Source organism: Panthera uncia (genome assembly GCF_023721935.1).
Source record: "Panthera uncia isolate 11264 chromosome D3 unlocalized genomic scaffold, Puncia_PCG_1.0 HiC_scaffold_8, whole genome shotgun sequence".
Taxonomy (NCBI): domain Eukaryota; kingdom Metazoa; phylum Chordata; class Mammalia; order Carnivora; family Felidae; genus Panthera; species Panthera uncia.
In genome coordinates, this window is record NW_026057586.1 from 26,898,635 (window position 1) to 26,916,156 (window position 17,522).

Genomic DNA, 17,522 nt, shown 5'->3' on the forward strand with positions numbered 1-17,522 from the left:
GGTGGAAGCAACTTTCTATGAACGGAATGTCTGCGTCCCCCACCCCCCCCCACCCCCCCCCAACCCCAAACCCATCTGCGTTAAAGCCCTAATTCCCAATTTGATGGTAGTTGGAGATGGGGCCTTTAGGAGGTAACTGGGTTTAGCTGAGGTCACGAGAGTGAAAGCTCTAAGATGGGATTAATGCCCTTATGAGAAGATGAAGAGACCACAGCTCTTTCTACTGTGTAAGAATATAGCAAGAAGGCAGCTATCTGTAAACTTGGAAGCAGGCCCTCATCAGACACCAAATCTGCTGGCACCTTGATCTTGAACTTCCCAGCCTCCAGAACTGTGTATGTGTGGGGGGAAGTTGTTGTTCAAGCTACCCGGTGTGTGAGATTTTGTTTCGGTAGCCCAGACTAAGACACAACCTGTGTTGACATATAAACAAAATATTGTATATCCATACAATGGAATATTATTCAGCTTTAAAAAGGAATTCTGTCCTATGCTACAACATCATTGAACTCTGAAGACATTACGCTGAGGAAAATAAGCCAGTCACAGACACAAAGGCCCTATAATTCCACTTACATGAGGTACCAGGAGCAGCCAAATTCATGGGGAAAGCAGTATGGTGGTGGCCAGGGGCCAGGGGCAGAGGAAAATGGGGAGTTATTTTTAGATGAGTTTTGGTTTGGAAAGATAAAGAGTTCTGCAGATGGATGGTGGCGATGGTTACGCAACAGCGGCTAGTCTTTATTTTTTTATTAAAAAATTTTATTTTAATGTTTATTTTTGAGAGAGACACTGCGAGTGGGGGGGAAGGGCAGGGAGAGGGAGACACACAGATTCTGCAACAGGCTCCAGGCTCTGAGCTGTCAGCACAGAACCTGACGCGGAGATCGAACTCACAAACGGTGAGATCATGACCTAAGCTGAAATTGGATGCTTAACCAACTGAGCCACTCAGGCACCACAACAGTATGACTATTCTTAATGGCAGTAAGCCGTACACTTAAAATGGTTTAAGATGGTAAATTTTATGTGTGGTTTATTACAATTTTTTAAATTGTTGAGACTTGCTTCATGGTCAGTATGTTTAATTTTTGCAGATGTTCCTTAAGTGCTTGAAATAACACATTTTCTGCACATTAAAGTCACTTGGTCGAGTTTGTTAATCATGTTCTAACAAAAATCTAGATCTTTAATGATTTTTTTCTTTGCCTTTTTGTATTAATTACTAAGGTAGGTATGGTAAAATGCTTCACTATACTTGTGGATTTATTCTATTTCTCACTGTGGTTCTATATGATACATGGAAGTCATGCCATCAGTTGCACACAATTTAAAACTGCTATATTTTATTGGTGAATTAAACTCCCTTGGGAAATCCCAAGTATGGCCTCCCTATAAGGTATTCAGTTCATTTATAGTCAGTTCCTCCTGATCTACAGGCAGTTTACTGGGCAGCAGTCGTTTTTAATTTTTTAAATGTTTATTTTGAGAGAGAGCACATGAGAGTAGGGGGCGGGGGAGGGTCAGAGAGAGAGGGAGGGAGAGAATCCCAAGCAGGCCCCTTGCTGTCAGTGCCGAGCACAATACTGCGCTCGAGCTCACAAACTGAGATCATGACCTGAGCCAAAATCAAAGTGGGACGCTTGGGGGTGCCTGGGTGGCTCAGTCGGTTAAGCCTCTGACTCTTGGTTTTGGCTCAGGTCATGATCTCAAGGTTCTGTGGGTTTGAGCTCTGAGTTGGGCTCTGCACTGGCAGCAAGGAGACTGCTTTGGCTTCTCTCTCTCCCTCTCTCTGCTGCTCCCCTGCTCACACTGCTTCTGTCTCTCAGAATAAATAAATAAACTTAAAAAAAAAAAGAGTGGGACACTTAATGAATTGAGCCATCCAGGTGCCTCCAGAGGCCATTTTTTAAATCATAACACTCTATCAGTTTCCAGTGAACAAAGTTGGAAAGTTAACTGAAGGTCGAGTTCTCATGCAGCATGGGAAAGGGTTTTGTTACCCTTTCACCTAGTGTTTTTCATCAGTCTGGAAAGTCTCAGGTTTTCGCTCTCCTCACATATTACTTCTGCCTCATTCTGACTTTCTTGTTCTTTGAGGACTCCAATTAAACATCTTTTGGACCTTTTCAACATCATCTCATGTCTCCATGAGATGTCAATATTTTCCTAGGCATTTTCCATTTTTTTTTCTTTTGTTTTCTCTGTACTTCCTTCTGACATATGTTCTGGTTATTTTCTCCTAAACTGTGTGTAATATACTACTAAACCTATGCATTGAGTTCTTAAACCTCTCAATTCTGGAATAAAGTTTCTGCTAGGTTATTTTTTTTAAACCTTTTATTTTTTAGTGCAAGCATGCTTTTTATTTCAGTCTTCTGACTACATGTTGGTCATGTTATTTGGAAAATTATCTGTGTCGGGTAATTTGAGGTTTGGGGTGATGATATCTTCCTCTGGAGAGAACTTCAGTTTGTTTCTGCCCAGTGCCTATAGCTTGCCACTCTAGGCCCTGTTTATTCAATATACAGAACTTGAGATTTTATTACTGTTAAACCTGATTGCAATCTGTGGAAGTGCTGATTGACTCCTGGTTCATCTTTACCCTATAGGGTCTTGTATTAAATATGTGGGGTGTTTATTAGACTTTCCATCTTCTGTGGTACTACATTTAGACTTACTTCTCTCTTGCTCAGCAATCCTGCAAAAGTCATAGTTACTTTATAGATTTTACTTTTGGATCATTAAATGCCTTCAGGACAAATGTTTGGTTTCACTGCCTGGAATAATTCCTTCTAACATTTTGGCTGGATAATTCCTTATACAGTATTGGGCATGTGGTTCTGCTTTTCTAAACCCAGATTTTTATGTTGGTTTTCAGGTGATGAGTTGGATCAAATGACCAAGTTGTTTATTATATATGCTGTGTGAAACCATCCTTGCATTACAAAGGTAAGAGCTGTTTATAAGTTAGATGGAAAAACTAATTTTTGTCTAGTTTTGGCATCAAAATTATTATAGCACTTAAAAATAAGTAGAGAATGTTGCTTCATTTTTTAGTTCTCTCTATAGTATTAGAAATCAGATCATTGGTTGCTTCTTGTGGGAGCTTTGACTGGGAAGGGGCAAGAAGTCACTTGGAACTTTCGGGGCTGATGGAAATGTTCTGTATCTTGACAAGCATTTTTCAAAACTAATTGAAGAATTTACTTAAAATATGAGGATTTCATTATATGTAAATTATGCCTTAGTAAAAAATTATTGTTCAAATATTAATAATTATTGAATCTAGTTGGGATATATACAGGTGTTCATTGTATTATGCTTTCAACTTTTCCTGGTGTTTAAAAATTTGCGGGGTGCCTGGGTGGCTCAGTTGGTGAAGTTTCCCACTTGGGCTCAGGTCATGATCTTGCAGTAAATGAGTTCGAGCCCCGCATTGGGCTCTGTGCTGACAGCTCAGAGCCTGGAGCCTGCTTCGGATTCTGTGTCTCCCTCTCTCTCTCTCTGCCCCTCCCCAGCTCACGCTCTGTCTCTCTCTCAAAAATAAAACATTAAAAAATAAAATAAAAATTTCAGAATAAAAAGTTGGGGATATGAAGTTAAAAGATAAATTCATTGTTCAGTTTCTTTCATATTAGTTTCAATAACGGTCAAGATCAAACACTATCAGAAAAGTGTTAAGGAGTGAAGAAATGTAATTAAAACAGATGTATGCTTGGCAAAGGAAGAAAAGTGGCTTGGAAATATAGGAGGCTTGAAAATCATGATTATACGGAGGAAGAAATCAGTGGAAAAGAGAGATGTTGAGATCAGGGAGGGTTGATGGGTTTAGAGATAGGAAGGAAAAGGATTAACAAGACAGGTGCTTGGAACTGAATTAAAAACTTCACTGCATGGTCCAGCCTCGTTAAGTCTTTTCTAAAGACACTGGTATATATTACATGGGTATATGAGAGTCTCTTAATAATTTTATTTTGGTATGTGTTTATCAGCTGTTTAGATATAAAAAAATTATCATCTATTGCTTCGTAAGTTCATAAAGTCATGTATCTTAACTCATTTACTCCTTCACCATCCTGAGTTCAGGAATAATCATTCCTGTTTTATAGATTAGAAAATGAGGTTGTGACTTTGCTAAAGTTACACAGCTAATAAGTGAAAAAGCCACTCCTGAGACTTTTGACTTCATGTAACCTTAGGCCACTTTAATTACAATACTGAGGTTTTAAAATTTGAGCTAGATTAAGGGGGTGGATCAGTCAGGTAATTGCCTTGAACCTCAATTCATATAAACTGTTGACACATTCTATCATTGAAAATATGAGGGGGGGGCGCCTGGCTGGCTCAGTTGGTGATGTGTGTGACTTTTGACCTCAGGGTGGCAAGTTTGAGCCCCACATTGGGTGCAGAGATTACCAAAAAAATAAAATCTTGAACAAAAGGTAGTAAGGAGAAAATTGCATTTAATGTAATTCCCCCCTGGGGTAATAGTTCTGTGTGTGGCCAGAAGTGGTACTTTGGTATGTGGCCTCAAGTGGTGGTAAGGTTACCACACTTTCCTCCTCCCAACTCTGCTCCAAGGACATTTCATGTCACATTATAAGGAAGTTAGATTCAAGTAAGTGCAGGGCTTTCTTTCTCATGAGTAGGATACACAAATTTAGACCAGAGCTAAACTGTTTGTGACAGTAAAGAGACAGGCGTCTTCTCTACCCTTTAGCACTCAGGCCTTCCTTAAAACAAGTATTGGAATGAGTATTCAGAGTATAGTTTAGAAAAGATGCCAAGTTAGTAATCTGGTCTAGGGAGACAAAGTAGCATCGTATTTCAGATGCTAATAGCAAACCCATCTAAAACTATCTGAAACAGTAATGGAAGGGTATTGGCTTATGCAAGTTGACAAGTACAGAGGTCAAAGTTAATTCTGGAATATTTTTAAGGTGATTCTTCTCCATGAGTTGGGCTGGCCCCTCATCGTAGCAAAATAGTTAGAGCACTCCACAAGCTAGAAAGTCTCATTTCTCATCACTGCATAAATGGGCCCACTCTTGATCTCATTGGCAAAGCCTGAAAATGCCCTGTAGTAGTGGATTTACAGGTTCAGTTCTGACGTAATCACGTGGCAAGGAAGACATTAGTTATTATTAGGCCTGTCTGGGGCAGCACTTAGAATTCTTTGCAGTCAAACCTGCCTGACCCTACAATGAATACTACAAAACAAGCCTCAGTGAGGCCGTGCTTCTCTTAATTTTGTGTGTATGTTGGTCCCTCTTATGTGTTGTAAGCTTTTTTTTTTTTTTTAACACTTATTTATTTTTGAGACAGAGAGAGACAGAGCATGAATGGGGGAGGGTCAGAGAGAGGGAGACACAGAATCTGAAACAGGCTCCAGGCTCCGAGCTGTCAGCACAGAGCCTGATGCGGGGCTTGAACTCACTGACTGCGAGATCATGACCTGAGCCGAAGTCGGCCGCTTAACCGACTGAGCCACCCGGGCGCCCCTGTGTTGTAAGCTTCTTGATGGAAGGATTGTATTACATTCTATTCATCTTTCTTATTCCCTCAAAACTCCCAGTTCACAGTGGCCTTCACTTAACGCCTGTTGAACAATGTTAAACTCCACTGAGGTATAAACCAAGGCCTAAGGAGAATCAGCGAAGATCGAGGATACGCCACGCTAAGACCCTAAAGTTCATGGTGGAGAGCCAGCGTTAGAACCCACTCTAGATACTGTTCACTCTTTCTTTTATTCATTAAACATACAGGAAGGAATGGGAAGAAGCACTAGGCAGGAACCGGATTAAACAGGGCCTTGCAAATTATAATAAGCGTTTTAATATTCTGTCGTGGGTGGGTTTCATCCACTTCTTCAAAGAAATTTGAACCCTGTACTCGGTCCGGTGAGTTTTCTCAACAGCTTGACTCAGCATCTTCTCTCATCCTTTATCAGCACGTCAGGGCTGCCATCAAGCTTCCTTCCATCTATTCTGCCCTTGGCATTTCATTCTTTCCTAGCTATCTGATTTCCCTGACCCCTCGACTTTTTAACAACCAGGGTTCTTCTGAGCGCTCTTATTTCGCTCTCTTATTTCACGTCTCCCCAGTCCCACCGCCCGGCCCTCTCAACTCGGCAGTCCATGACATTCAGTCGCCCTTGAAAGTCTGAAGGAATCAGCCAGGTTAGTACTTTGAGGATATTACCAATCCAAAGAGATCTCACCCATCCTGCACCATTAGATCGGAACAATGGCTTACCAGACACCCATATTTTGATTGTTCCGCTACTACAATGGGGGATGGTTTTATCTGCGGCTGCTTCCTCCAGCTACAGCCACCGTGTGGAAGGGCACCGTTAGAATTTTCCCGAAATGTTGCCGCCAGGAGTCAGGAGTCCCGTTCACCTCTTCTTCCTCTCCGCCGCTCCCCCGGGCCAGGCGCTCCCGCGGGCCGGCCGGTAACGCTCAGTCGCCACCGCGCTTCCAGGGGAGGGAGGCGCCGTGCGGGGCCGAGGGGTGCACGGCCGCAGGCCCGGGCGATGGAAGGCGTGCGGGAGGCGGGTAGGCCGCGGGAGAGGGCGGGAGCTGACGCGCCGCGAACGCCGCGCGACGGGAGCCCGGGCGGAAGACGTGGGCGGAAGGTGGTGGGCCCGGGGGTGGGGGTGGGGGGCGCCGGAGGGCGGGGCCCGCGCGCCCCGGGGGCGGAGCTCCCGCGCCGGTCACGTGACAGGCCCGGCGGCGGCAGCGGCGGCGGCGGCAGCGGCCGCGGCGTCTTCAGCGGCGCCCAGTGCAGGATGGTGCTGGAGGCGGCGGCGGCGGCCGTGGTGGCGGCGGCGTCGTTGGCGGCAGCGGGAGGGGGTGCTGTGGCGGCAGCGGCGCCCGCGGGTGGTGTAAAATGGCGGATTTCGAGGAGTTGAGGGTAAGCGGGGGCGCGGGAGTGGAGAGCGGAGGCCGCGGGGGAGGGGAGGGGAGGCGGGGAAGCCGCAGCGTCGCCGGCCGCCACCTCCTTGTTTCGCGGGGACCGGTTGGCGGAGCCGCTAGCCCGGCCCGAGTCCGAGCGGGCGCGGGCGGGGGAGGGGAGGGGAGCGAGGCGGCCGAGGACGCCCGGGCCGCGCGGGGGCGGCGGACCCTGGGCCCCGGCCAGCGGTCGGTGGGTCCGGCCGGGGGTCCGCACACCTGGCGCGGGGCGGGGGCCGCCGTCGGGAGGGGCTCGTTGGGGACCCTCCTGCCTCGTTTGAGGGCTGAGGTGGGAAGCGGGATTTGCTTTTCCACCTTTACGGGGTGTACGTGTGCGTGGCGATTCAGAAGTCTCCACGTTACTCACTTGGTGGGAGACTGTTTTCTGAAACGTGAAGTTGCGTTTAGGAATCCTCTCTTGTGGCTGATGCTACTGTTTAGTGAGATCTGTCACGAGAAAGGCCCCTTCCACCTACCAGTGCTTCCTCTTGGAGAGAAGCGTGGTCTTTGGGGGAGCATTGCCTTTAATAATCGACCTTAAACCTTGAATATTTTCTTAGTGCGGTGGTAGAACACCCGCAAAGGCCGTGTTGTCAGGAGGTTTGTGAACTCGTTTTGCTCTTGAGGGAAAACATTTTTTCTTCGTAGCCTTAAAACAAGGTCACAACTTTATTGTTGATATCTTTGTATAGTAGAGGTTTGAAAATGGGTGTGCTGGGGATGGAACGGAAAAGATAGCTTTCTCCGGGCTGCTAACCTTCAGAGTCCTCAACTGAAACAAAACTGTGGTAAACGAACAGAATTTATGTTTTACGGATCCCTGAATTATTGGCGACGTAAATGGATTACTTAAGGACGAAAACCCTGATTTTAAAAAAAAAAGTCAAAGTAGAGATGAATGTGAACTTGAAATTAACTGCAATCTTTTTGCGTCACAGAGGTAGGATATCAGGGTTACTTTTTTGGAATAGAAAGGAAGAGGAATCCGATAAAAGATTCAGTTTTGTATGTTTATTGTTTTTTCGACGAGAGATGGAGTCGGGGAAAGATGTTGGCTGCTTACCTGGCTGATACAATGGACATCAGCAAAAGAACGGATTGGTGATTCCGATCTAAAGGGAGAGTGTGTTATAGTTTGCAAAATACCTGCCATTTTCCCGTCTTTTGTTTCAAAAAGAATTGCTTAATTCCTAGTGAAAAGTGCATTAATGCATTTTATGCCCCATGTTAGTTTATGCAGAGAACCTTAACAGTAGGTTAAGGGGTGTTCGTATTTGTAAGTGTAAGGGTTTTTGTGTCCAGAGCCCCAGCTGTGGAGCTTTTAACACCTGTGGAGCTTTTGAAACAGCCAGGCCTGAGCCTCAGCTATGTAAATTAATACGTTAGGTTTAGGATTGGTTGAGAAAACTGAAATTGAGGCTATTTTTTTTTTTTTAACCTGCAGTATCCTCTTAATTTTTGCATAGTAGTATATGCATACAACTTATCCTCTTCTAAGGTTTTTGTTGATGAAAATCTTTCCAAGACTTGTGTTAGACTTTTATCAATGTTGTTGGTCAATCTTAATAAAAAGAGGAGGATTTATTTGCCGGTAGAGGGCACAAAGGGCAGTCAGTGCTGAGGTTCTAAGTGGAACTGCAAAGTGGTTGGCCACCAAGCAAGCTTTTTTTCTCTTTGGGTCTACCTTTCCCTTCTTCCTTTTCTCTTCCCCTACCTCCTTTTCCCCTTTGGCCCTCTCCTTCTTCCCCCTCCCTCATCTTCTCCTCCACAATTTGTTTTGTGGGTCAGCTGCATCATCTCTTTCTGTAAACCAGCTGTCTTTGCTTCTCCCTGCACTTGATGGAAGATGGCCCCTCTTGCACAGTTCACATCAGGTGCCCAACAGAGACTGACTGGGGAGAGTTTTCAGAGGAGGGGAAGGTGTGCAGATAACAGCTGGAAGAGTTATCAATCCCAGTCTTTGCCTTAGTTGCTCAGCAGCACCCTCAACATTTAAAGGTGCACTGTCCCTCTCTGTGCCCTGCCCCCCCCCCCCCCCCATTTCAAACAGTGATGATGATAATGATAATGGCAGGTATCCATTGTCATATAGTGGCTATTACATGCCTGGCTGTGGTCTAAGCACTTCATATACTTGTTTAATTCTCAGGACAGTTGTAACAGAATTGTTAGAAGAAATTGTCAGAAGAACTTGAGACAGATTGAATAACCTGACACAGCTTGAGCTGGAAGACCTGAGGTTTTTAACCTCAGATGTGTGGCTTTAGAGTCTATCTTGTGTGCAGTTTCCTGCAGGTCCACCTGGTGCTGCTAGCCATCATCCTGCAATCTGTGAGCTAAACTGAATGATAAATAGCCAATGCCCTTCTTGTGTGACATATAATACTGGAGGGGAAATAGGACAGCTGACTGAAAATCTAATAGAAAGGAAAAGGGGAAGAAACATGTAGGGCATTCTAAATGGTCTCTGCTTCAGAATATATTCTGAGGATCAGAGAGATAGTCAAGTAAATTAAAGGACCAGGAAAAATAGCCAGCATTAGTTTGTTGGTTAACTTGGCAGTAGAAAAAATAGCCGACCTGGATGTCACATATTTGGCTGCTAATTCTGCTGCTGAAGGGATTTCCATTATCTTTAGCCATCATCATTCAGGGCTACTCCCTAGGGGCATGTATAACCAGAGCAGGTCACTCTGGCTCTGCTGCCCTCTCCTGTACTGGAGGTCAGGAATGCTGGGAAAGGTCATCCTCACTGTTCTTTAGTGACTCCTGTGCTTTTGCTTTGTAAGCTTAGGGTGGGATGTGGGATATTTGATGAGGCAACGTCTGTGGAACCTTAAGAGGCTGCCAGAGGATCTTAGTTTTTGAGACTGCTGTGTAAGCCAATACTAGAGTTCTTGTCCGGTCATAGCAGAATATGGCAGTCCTGTGCTTTGCTGCTTTCATTTTAATAGAATACCAGCACACCTTTCTTCTAGTTCTTCTGAGAGAGAGGGTCTGACTGGCTGAGCTTAGGTGAGCATCCACCTGTGTTCTAATCATCTATGGCCAGAAGGTTAGAGTCCTATTACGCAGACCTGACTCATGAGATTATCTTGATGGATTGGGGGAAAGGAAAGAGCAAGTTCTCAGTATGGAAATTGTGGGCTGAGTAGTCAAGGATGATTGTAATGTGTCATGTATTTGAAACTTTCAAGGTGCTAGAAAAGAAATTATTCAATCCACTGGTTGCCCGTTTATAGCATTTATGTTGGTAGAAGTTTGTGAATTTACTAGTTAGCTAGTTATGAAAAAACCTGGGACAAGCTCATAAGATCTGATGGCCTGGACCTCTCTTATTGCCACCTTCCTTTCCCTCCACAATAGTCTGTAGCAGAGCTAAGCACAGAGGCAGAAAAGTGGGGGTCCTGAAGTCCCTCATTCTTTCAACCAGAGTGGCTTTTTTTGTAATCCTTGTCTTTCTCTTCGGGTTGCGTAATTGTATACTGTGGGCTGCGGGTGCAGTCTTTCTTAAAAAGGTTCCTGCTAGGGGTACCTGGGTGGCTCTCTAAGTGTGCAACTCTTGGTTTTGGCTCAGGTCATGATCTCACGGATCGTGGGTTTGAGCCCCGTATCGGGCTCATGCTGACAGCAGAGAGCCTGCTTGGGATTCTGTCTCCCTCTTTCTCTCCCCCCTCCCCTGCTCAAGTGCACACAGTCTCTCTCTAAATAAGTAAGTAAGCAAATACATAAACATTAAAAAAAAAGGTTCCTGCTACTTTAACCTCATTAGTCCACTCTCCTTACTTCTCACCACCCGAGTGTGGGGATGGAGGGGGGATCTATTGCAGTAATTTTTTTTAAGTCTCTTTTTCCTGTATTCCTCATCCTCATCCTTTTTGTGCATTGAGTTTATTATCTCTGTGTGTGTCCGAACGAGAGTGAGTGTGTGTGCAAAGTCTTGGTGTGTATTTGGGCAAGTGAAAGTGAGTGATCATAACTTTCTTGACAGATACTGGTAAACCAGATGCAGAAGATCGTTTATGTTGAGTCTTAAGTACTTCTAGAACAGCGATTTTCTACCTAGAAAGCTTGAGGATTTGTTTGGTTCTTTACACCTAGGAAGACTTGCCATTCTGGTAGCTTCAGATGCTTTTGGGATGTAGAGGGAGCATCAGAAGTGAATTGGGGATTTGAGGTTAGAGTTCTTCATCTTCCATAATACCCCGCAACTAATGGGCAAGAAAATAGACTAATATATATGACAGATGTAACAGAATCTACTGTATGATTCAAAGCGATCATTGGACACAACTAAAATTTCAAAGATGACTTCACTTGAGATCTTGTCTATGAAAGCAAATTCAAACCTCAATATTTAACTTAAATAGATAATTTTTAATAGTAAGCCAAGATAGTCTTAGCTATAGTAGATATTTTTGCATTGGTTTGGTCCTTAGGTCCGTCCCCTCCCTCTAGTAAACATGAATAGCTTTTCTGATAAAGCTGGCACTTTTCTAAGTATAATATTGTCCAAATGTTTCTCTTTTCTCAGCATTTTGCCTTTGTTTTTCTGGATTGCATCTTAGCTAGTTTATTTTTAAATTTTCTTATTGAGATATAATTGACATACTATAAAATTCAGCCTTTAAAAAAATGTTTATTTTTGAGAGAAATTTGGGGCTGAGATAAATTGAGAATTATATCTCAATATACATATTTTATATGTATACAATATACATATAATGTACATGTACAATACCTATACAATATGTATATTGAGATATAATTCACATGCTGTAAAGTTCAGCCTTTAAAAAAAAAATGTTTATTTTTGAGAGAGAAAGGGGAGGGGGCCGTCAGCACAGAGCCCGGCATGGAGCTTGAACTCACAAATTGTGAGATCATGACCTGAACTGAAATCAAGAGTTGGATGCTTAACTGACTGAGCCACCCAGGCACCCCTAAAACTAAGCCTTTTAAAGTAGTTTTGGTCTATTCACAAAGTTGTGCAAGCATCACCACCATAATTCCAGAACATTTTTACCACCCCAAAAGAAACCCCATACTCATTAGCAGTCACTTCCTGTTCCTTCTTTTGCCCAGCCCTCAGATTCCGGTAATCTTTCTGTCTCTATGGATTTGTCTGTTTTAGACATTTCATAGAAATAGATTCATACAAATGGCTTTTTGTGTCTGGCTTCTTTCATTTAACATAACCTTTTCAAGATTCATGTGGTAGCATGTATCAGTGCTTCATTCCTTTTTTATGGGTGAGTAATAGTCCATTGTATGGAATATACCACATTTTGTTTATTCGTTCATGATTCGTTCATGAATTTATGTACATTTGGGTGATGTCCACTCTTTGGCTACTATGAACATGGCTAGTATGAACATGTGTATAAGTTTTGTATGGACATACATTTTCAGTTATTTTGGGTAGTTATATAGGAGGGGCCTTATTGGGTACATGTGGTGACTCAGTTTAAGTGTTTGAGGAACTGCCAAACTTTCACTACGTCATTTTACATTCCTGCTAGTAGTTATGAGTTCTGATTTCTCCATATCCTCACCCACACGGGTGTAAAGTGGGCTCTCGTGATTTTGATTTGCTTTTCCCTGGTGACTAAGATGTTGGGCATCTTTTCATGTGCTTATTAGCCATTTGCATGTTTTCTTTGGAGAAATGTCTATTCAAACCTTTTGCCCTTTTTTATTTTTTTATTTTATTTATTATTATTGTTTTTTAATGTTTATTTTTGAGAGAGAGACAGAGCACAAGCGGAGAGGGGCAGAGAGAGAGAGAGAGGGAGACACAGAATTCGAAGCAGGCTCCAAGCTCTGAGCTGTCAGCACAGAGCCCAGCCCGATGAGGGGCTCGAACTCATGGACCATGAGATCATGACCTGAGCCGAAGTCGGACATCAACTGACTGAGCCACCCAGGTGCCCCAAACCTTTTGCCCACTTATAAATTGGGTTTTTGTTTTTTAAGTTCAACTTCTTTAAAAAAAAAAAATTTTTTTTTTAACGTTTATTTATTTTTGAGACAGAGAGACAGAGCATGAACAGGGGAGGGGCAGAGAGGGAGACACAGAATCTGAAACAGGCTCCAGGCTCTGAGCCGTCAGCACAGAGTCTGACGCGGGGCTCAAACTCACGGACTGTGAGATCATGACCTGAGCCGAAGTCTGCTTCGGCTGCTTAACCGACCAAGCCACCCAGGCGCCCCAAGTTCAACTTCTTTATATAGTCTAGATACATGTTTTTTTTTTTTAAATCAGATACATGGTTTGCAAGTATTTTAGTCCTTTTTATGGACTGTCATTTAACTTTCTGCATAATGTACTTTGAAATACAATAGTTTTTACATTTTGACAAAGTTTAATTTATCACTCTTTTCTTGCTTTTAATTTTGATAAGAAAACATTGCCTGATCCAATATCATAAAGATTTATGTTTGTTTTCATGTAAGAGTTTGTATTTATAGTTTTAGTTTTTACATTTAGGTTGTTGATCCATTTTGAGTTCATTTTTGTTTACGGGGTGAGGTAGGATTCAAACTTCTTTTGCATGTGGATATCTAATTGCCCAGCATTATTTGTTGAGTTTAAGAAATTGCACAGTGGAAATAAAAGTGATGTGTGGAATCATTTGGTATCATAGTCCAAACTATTCTTTATGAATGTTTACTTTGAATCCTCTGGTAATGTGACTTTTTTCCTAGACTTTATTGGAAGACTGGTTTGACACAAGAATTTTTGTGACTTTGCAGAGAACAGTATAAGCCTAACATAGCCATTCAGAGTGCTCCATTTGATTATTCATGCAGGTCAATAAAAGCAGTTCTTGATAATGTTGCCAGACAGTTGTTGTTTTCTTTCTTTCTCTTGCTCTCTTTCTCTCACCCTCCCTCCCTTCCTTTTTGGTATTAGCTTTGGGATGCATAGCTCTTGACTGTATGACCGTGGCCAAGTTATTTCACTTTTTCTTTAACCTGGAAGGTGGTTTTAATAATAATTTTTTTAAGTTTATTTATTTATTTTGAGAGAGCGTGCGAGCTTGAGCTTGGGAGAGGTAGAGAGAGGGGAAGGGAAAGAATCCCAAGCAGGCTCCATGTCGTCAGCATGGAGCCTGATGTGGGGTTTGAACTCATGAACCGTGAGATCATGACGTGAGCTGAAATCCAGAGTCAGACTCTTAACTGACTGAGCTACCCTGGTTTTAATAATAGTTTTTATTCTTTGCTCCGTTCCTCATTTCCCCCCCCCCCCAAATGAAAGCAATTGTATTGGTCTCTCTGACATATTTCACTTAGCATAATACTCTGTAGCTCCATCAGTGTCATTGCAAATGACAAGATTTCATTTTTTATGGTTAAGTAATATTCTTGTGTGTGTGTGTGTGTGTGTGTGTGTGTGGCCAGCCACATCTTTAACCATTCCTGTATTGATGGATACTTGGGCTTTTTTGTAATTTGTTATTGTAGATAATAATATTGCTGTAAACAATGGGGTGCTTATATCCCCTTGAATTGGTATTTCATATTCTTTGGGTAAAAATCTAGTGATGCGATTGCTGGATCATAGGGTAGTTCTATTTTTAACTTTTTGAGGATCCTCCATACTGTTTCCCAGAGTGGTTGCACCAGTTTGCATTCCCAGCAACAGTGCAGGGAGGTCCATTCCCCTTTTGCCACATCCTTACTAACACTTGTTTCTTGTGTCATTGATTTCAGCCATTCTGGCAGGTGTGAGGTAATAATCTCGTTGTAGTTTTGATTTGCATTTCTTGATGATGAGTGATGTTGAGGATCTTTTCATGTGTCTGTTGGCTATCTGTATTTTCTTCTACCAATTACATTTTTTTTTAAAGGAGATCTGTTTTATTCCTCTTTGCACACATCAGTGTATGAAGGTGGCTATCTCCTGACTCCATACATCTCTGACACAGAAATGCCCCCTCACATATGCCCAGTTATTCACCCCTCTTCAGTCTGGGAGAATTGGCAATTAATGGGTGGGACAGAAGGTTTACATCTCAGGAAGGTGTTTTTTGTTTTTTGTTTTTTGGAGACATTTTTGTGGGAGGTTTTGGGTCAGGGGGAAAGATAAGACCCAAGAATGGGTATTCCATCCTCCATGTTCTTGGGGAAATCCAAATCCCAAAGGTTTTCTGAAGAAAGGCATCTCTCAGCAACCCAGGAAGGGAAAGAGCTCAGACCTACTGCCTCCATGTAAGTCTGAGACAGAAGAGGGGGTTAAGTGGCAGAGATTACAGACCCGAGGCAGAGGAGTGAAATGCTTGTGGGGGAGCGAAGGGGACAGAGCCCGAGAGGCCCAAGTTGTAAATCCCACCCCCTCCCCAGTTTTGAGCAAAAACTCTTTTTTGTTTCTAATTCTCATGTTAATTTTACTTTTTATTTTATTTTATTTTTTTACATTTATTTATTTTTGAGAGACAGAGCACAAGTCGGGGAGGGGCAAAGAGAGGAGACACAGAATCCGAAGCAGGCTCCAGGCTCTGAGCTGTCAGCACAGAACCCGATGCGGGGCTTGAACTCACAAACTGTGAGATCATGACCTGAGCCGAAGTCAGACACTTAACCGACTGAGTCACCCAGGCGCCCCTAATTATTACTTTTCATAATAGTTAAACTTCTGTTTCTTGACTGATCAGTTTTAGACAACATCTTTTCAGTTCCCAGTTCACTTCCCTTTGTTTCTCCTACCTCCACCCTTTGTCTGCTTCTAACCTTCATTTTCTGTTGCATTGTCAAGATTTATAGCTTTTATATTATAACTTTTCTAAGCTTTTCTGTGCTTATATAGGAAGATTGTAGAAATTGAGTACTGATGACCAGCCTTTGTAATATGTATCCTGATAGAAATATTAGTCACTGTAAAACCAAGTAATGTGGAGCTATAGAAGAGCTTGTGTTACTAAACCTGTGCTCCTTTAAGGAGAAATGTAATAAAGTCCTGCTTGGGTGAGGAGAGCTTATGGAAATTATTTTTTAAATTTAATATTATAATGTGTTCTTATATGTAACCATTCAGCTTTTCTTGAAGGTAGGCTTTCTGGAGCTCTCAACCGTCCTTTTCTTATTTGGGCAGCTTGCTGTCTAGTTCTGCTGTACAGCTGTCATCCTGGGCTTACATTGTACTCCTGGATTAGGTCTGTTGCTTGAATCCCGTGTCTTTTTTAAATTCCTTTTTTAATATTACTGGAATGTAATCATGAATAGTTGTTTTAGTAAGGACACGTGATGAACAGTCTTAATTTCTTCAGTATCCGAAAAATGACTTGCCTTTGTTCCTGATTGGAAGTTTAGATGTAGAACTATAAATTGGTAGTATGGTTTTTCCTTACAGATTTTGAAAGCTTTACTCTAGGAATTTAAAACATCCAATGTTGCTAATATAGGTCCAGTTACAAATCCGATGGTTATCCTTTTGTAGTCATCTTGTTTAAAATCTTTATGGTGATATTTTTATCTTTCGTATTTTGTGAAATATGTCTGGTTGTAAGCCTTTTTTCGTTCTTGGGGGAGTAACTTTTCAGTTCTAAGACTCACCAGGTCTGGGGACTGTCTTCTATTTCTTTGATAATTTCTTTCCCTCCTTTTCTGTTTTCTGTGAGACTCTTGATGGGTGAATGTTGGACTTCTAGATTGATGTTTGTTTATCTGAAGGTTTCCTTGGTTTTGTTTTTGAACTCTTCTATAGAATTTATTTCAGTGATCGTATTTCTAGTTTATAGAATCTTTTATTTTCTTTCTTTCTTTCTTTCTTTCTTTCTTTCTTTCTTTCTTTCTTTCTTTCTTTCAGTGGCAACTTGTCTTCTTTTTATGGGGAAAAATGCCTTGAACTGAGGATGCTAGTTGCTTTAAAAAGGTCTCTTGAGACAATTCTCTTATTGTAATCGTGGTTTGTGTATTTGGGTACACCATGCTACCCTTTTTTATTTCTTAAATGTTTAAGTTATTTCATAAATACAAAAGATTATTTATAACAGGTAAAGGTACAGGTAAATAAACATGAATATAGCCATCATGTGAGTTAAGAAAATAGTTCATTAGGTCAGCAGGGTGCCCTTTCCTGGTTTAATCCATGATAACATGATATCATGTTATTTTATAGGTATATAAAATCATGTTATATCTATGTAAGTTTTTATGTGCTTAAACATTTTATACAAATGGAATAATACTGTATTTGGGGTTTTTTATTTATCATTGTTTTTAATTTTCTACTGTATGAATGCCTCTTTATCCATTCTCTTGTTGGAAGTTTGTGTAGTTTCCATTTTTTTCCTATTACAGTCTCTCACGTTCCTTATCTACACTTTGGAAATCCAAAAAGTTTTGAAAATGCAAAAAAGAAAAATTCTATAAACTTACCCTGCACTGATGTGACACTGTTTGGGAATTTAGTGATCTCATTTAGTATAAATATTTGTATATTTCACCATACAAATTCTAGGAGTCGAATTGCTGGGATTTAAGGGTGTGTGTATCTTCAAATACTGGATGATGCTAGATTGTTTTCTAAAGATTGTGTCAATATTTGCTCTCTCCATCAAT

At 41.9% G+C, this 17,522-nt stretch overlaps 1 protein-coding gene across 10 annotated transcripts in view; it reads left to right on the forward strand.

Annotated features, from left to right (window-relative positions):
- Positions 1–2,875: 2,875 nt before the first annotated feature.
- PIAS2 (protein inhibitor of activated STAT 2) overlaps positions 2,876–17,522 on the forward strand; it is a 104,009-nt gene continuing 89,362 nt past the window's right edge. For 9 of the 10 annotated variants that reach the window (XM_049620126.1, XM_049620124.1, XM_049620125.1 and 6 more), the window contains exon 1: positions 6,717–6,918. Coding sequence is in view for 8 of the 10 variants with exons in the window: in XM_049620124.1 (XP_049476081.1) it covers positions 6,895–6,918 (24 nt within the window). In the remaining 2 variants the exon portion in view is untranslated. Of the gene's footprint in view, positions 2,953–6,716; positions 6,919–17,522 lie in introns of those variants that run through there. The other variant, XM_049620128.1, reaches the window with a different exon arrangement.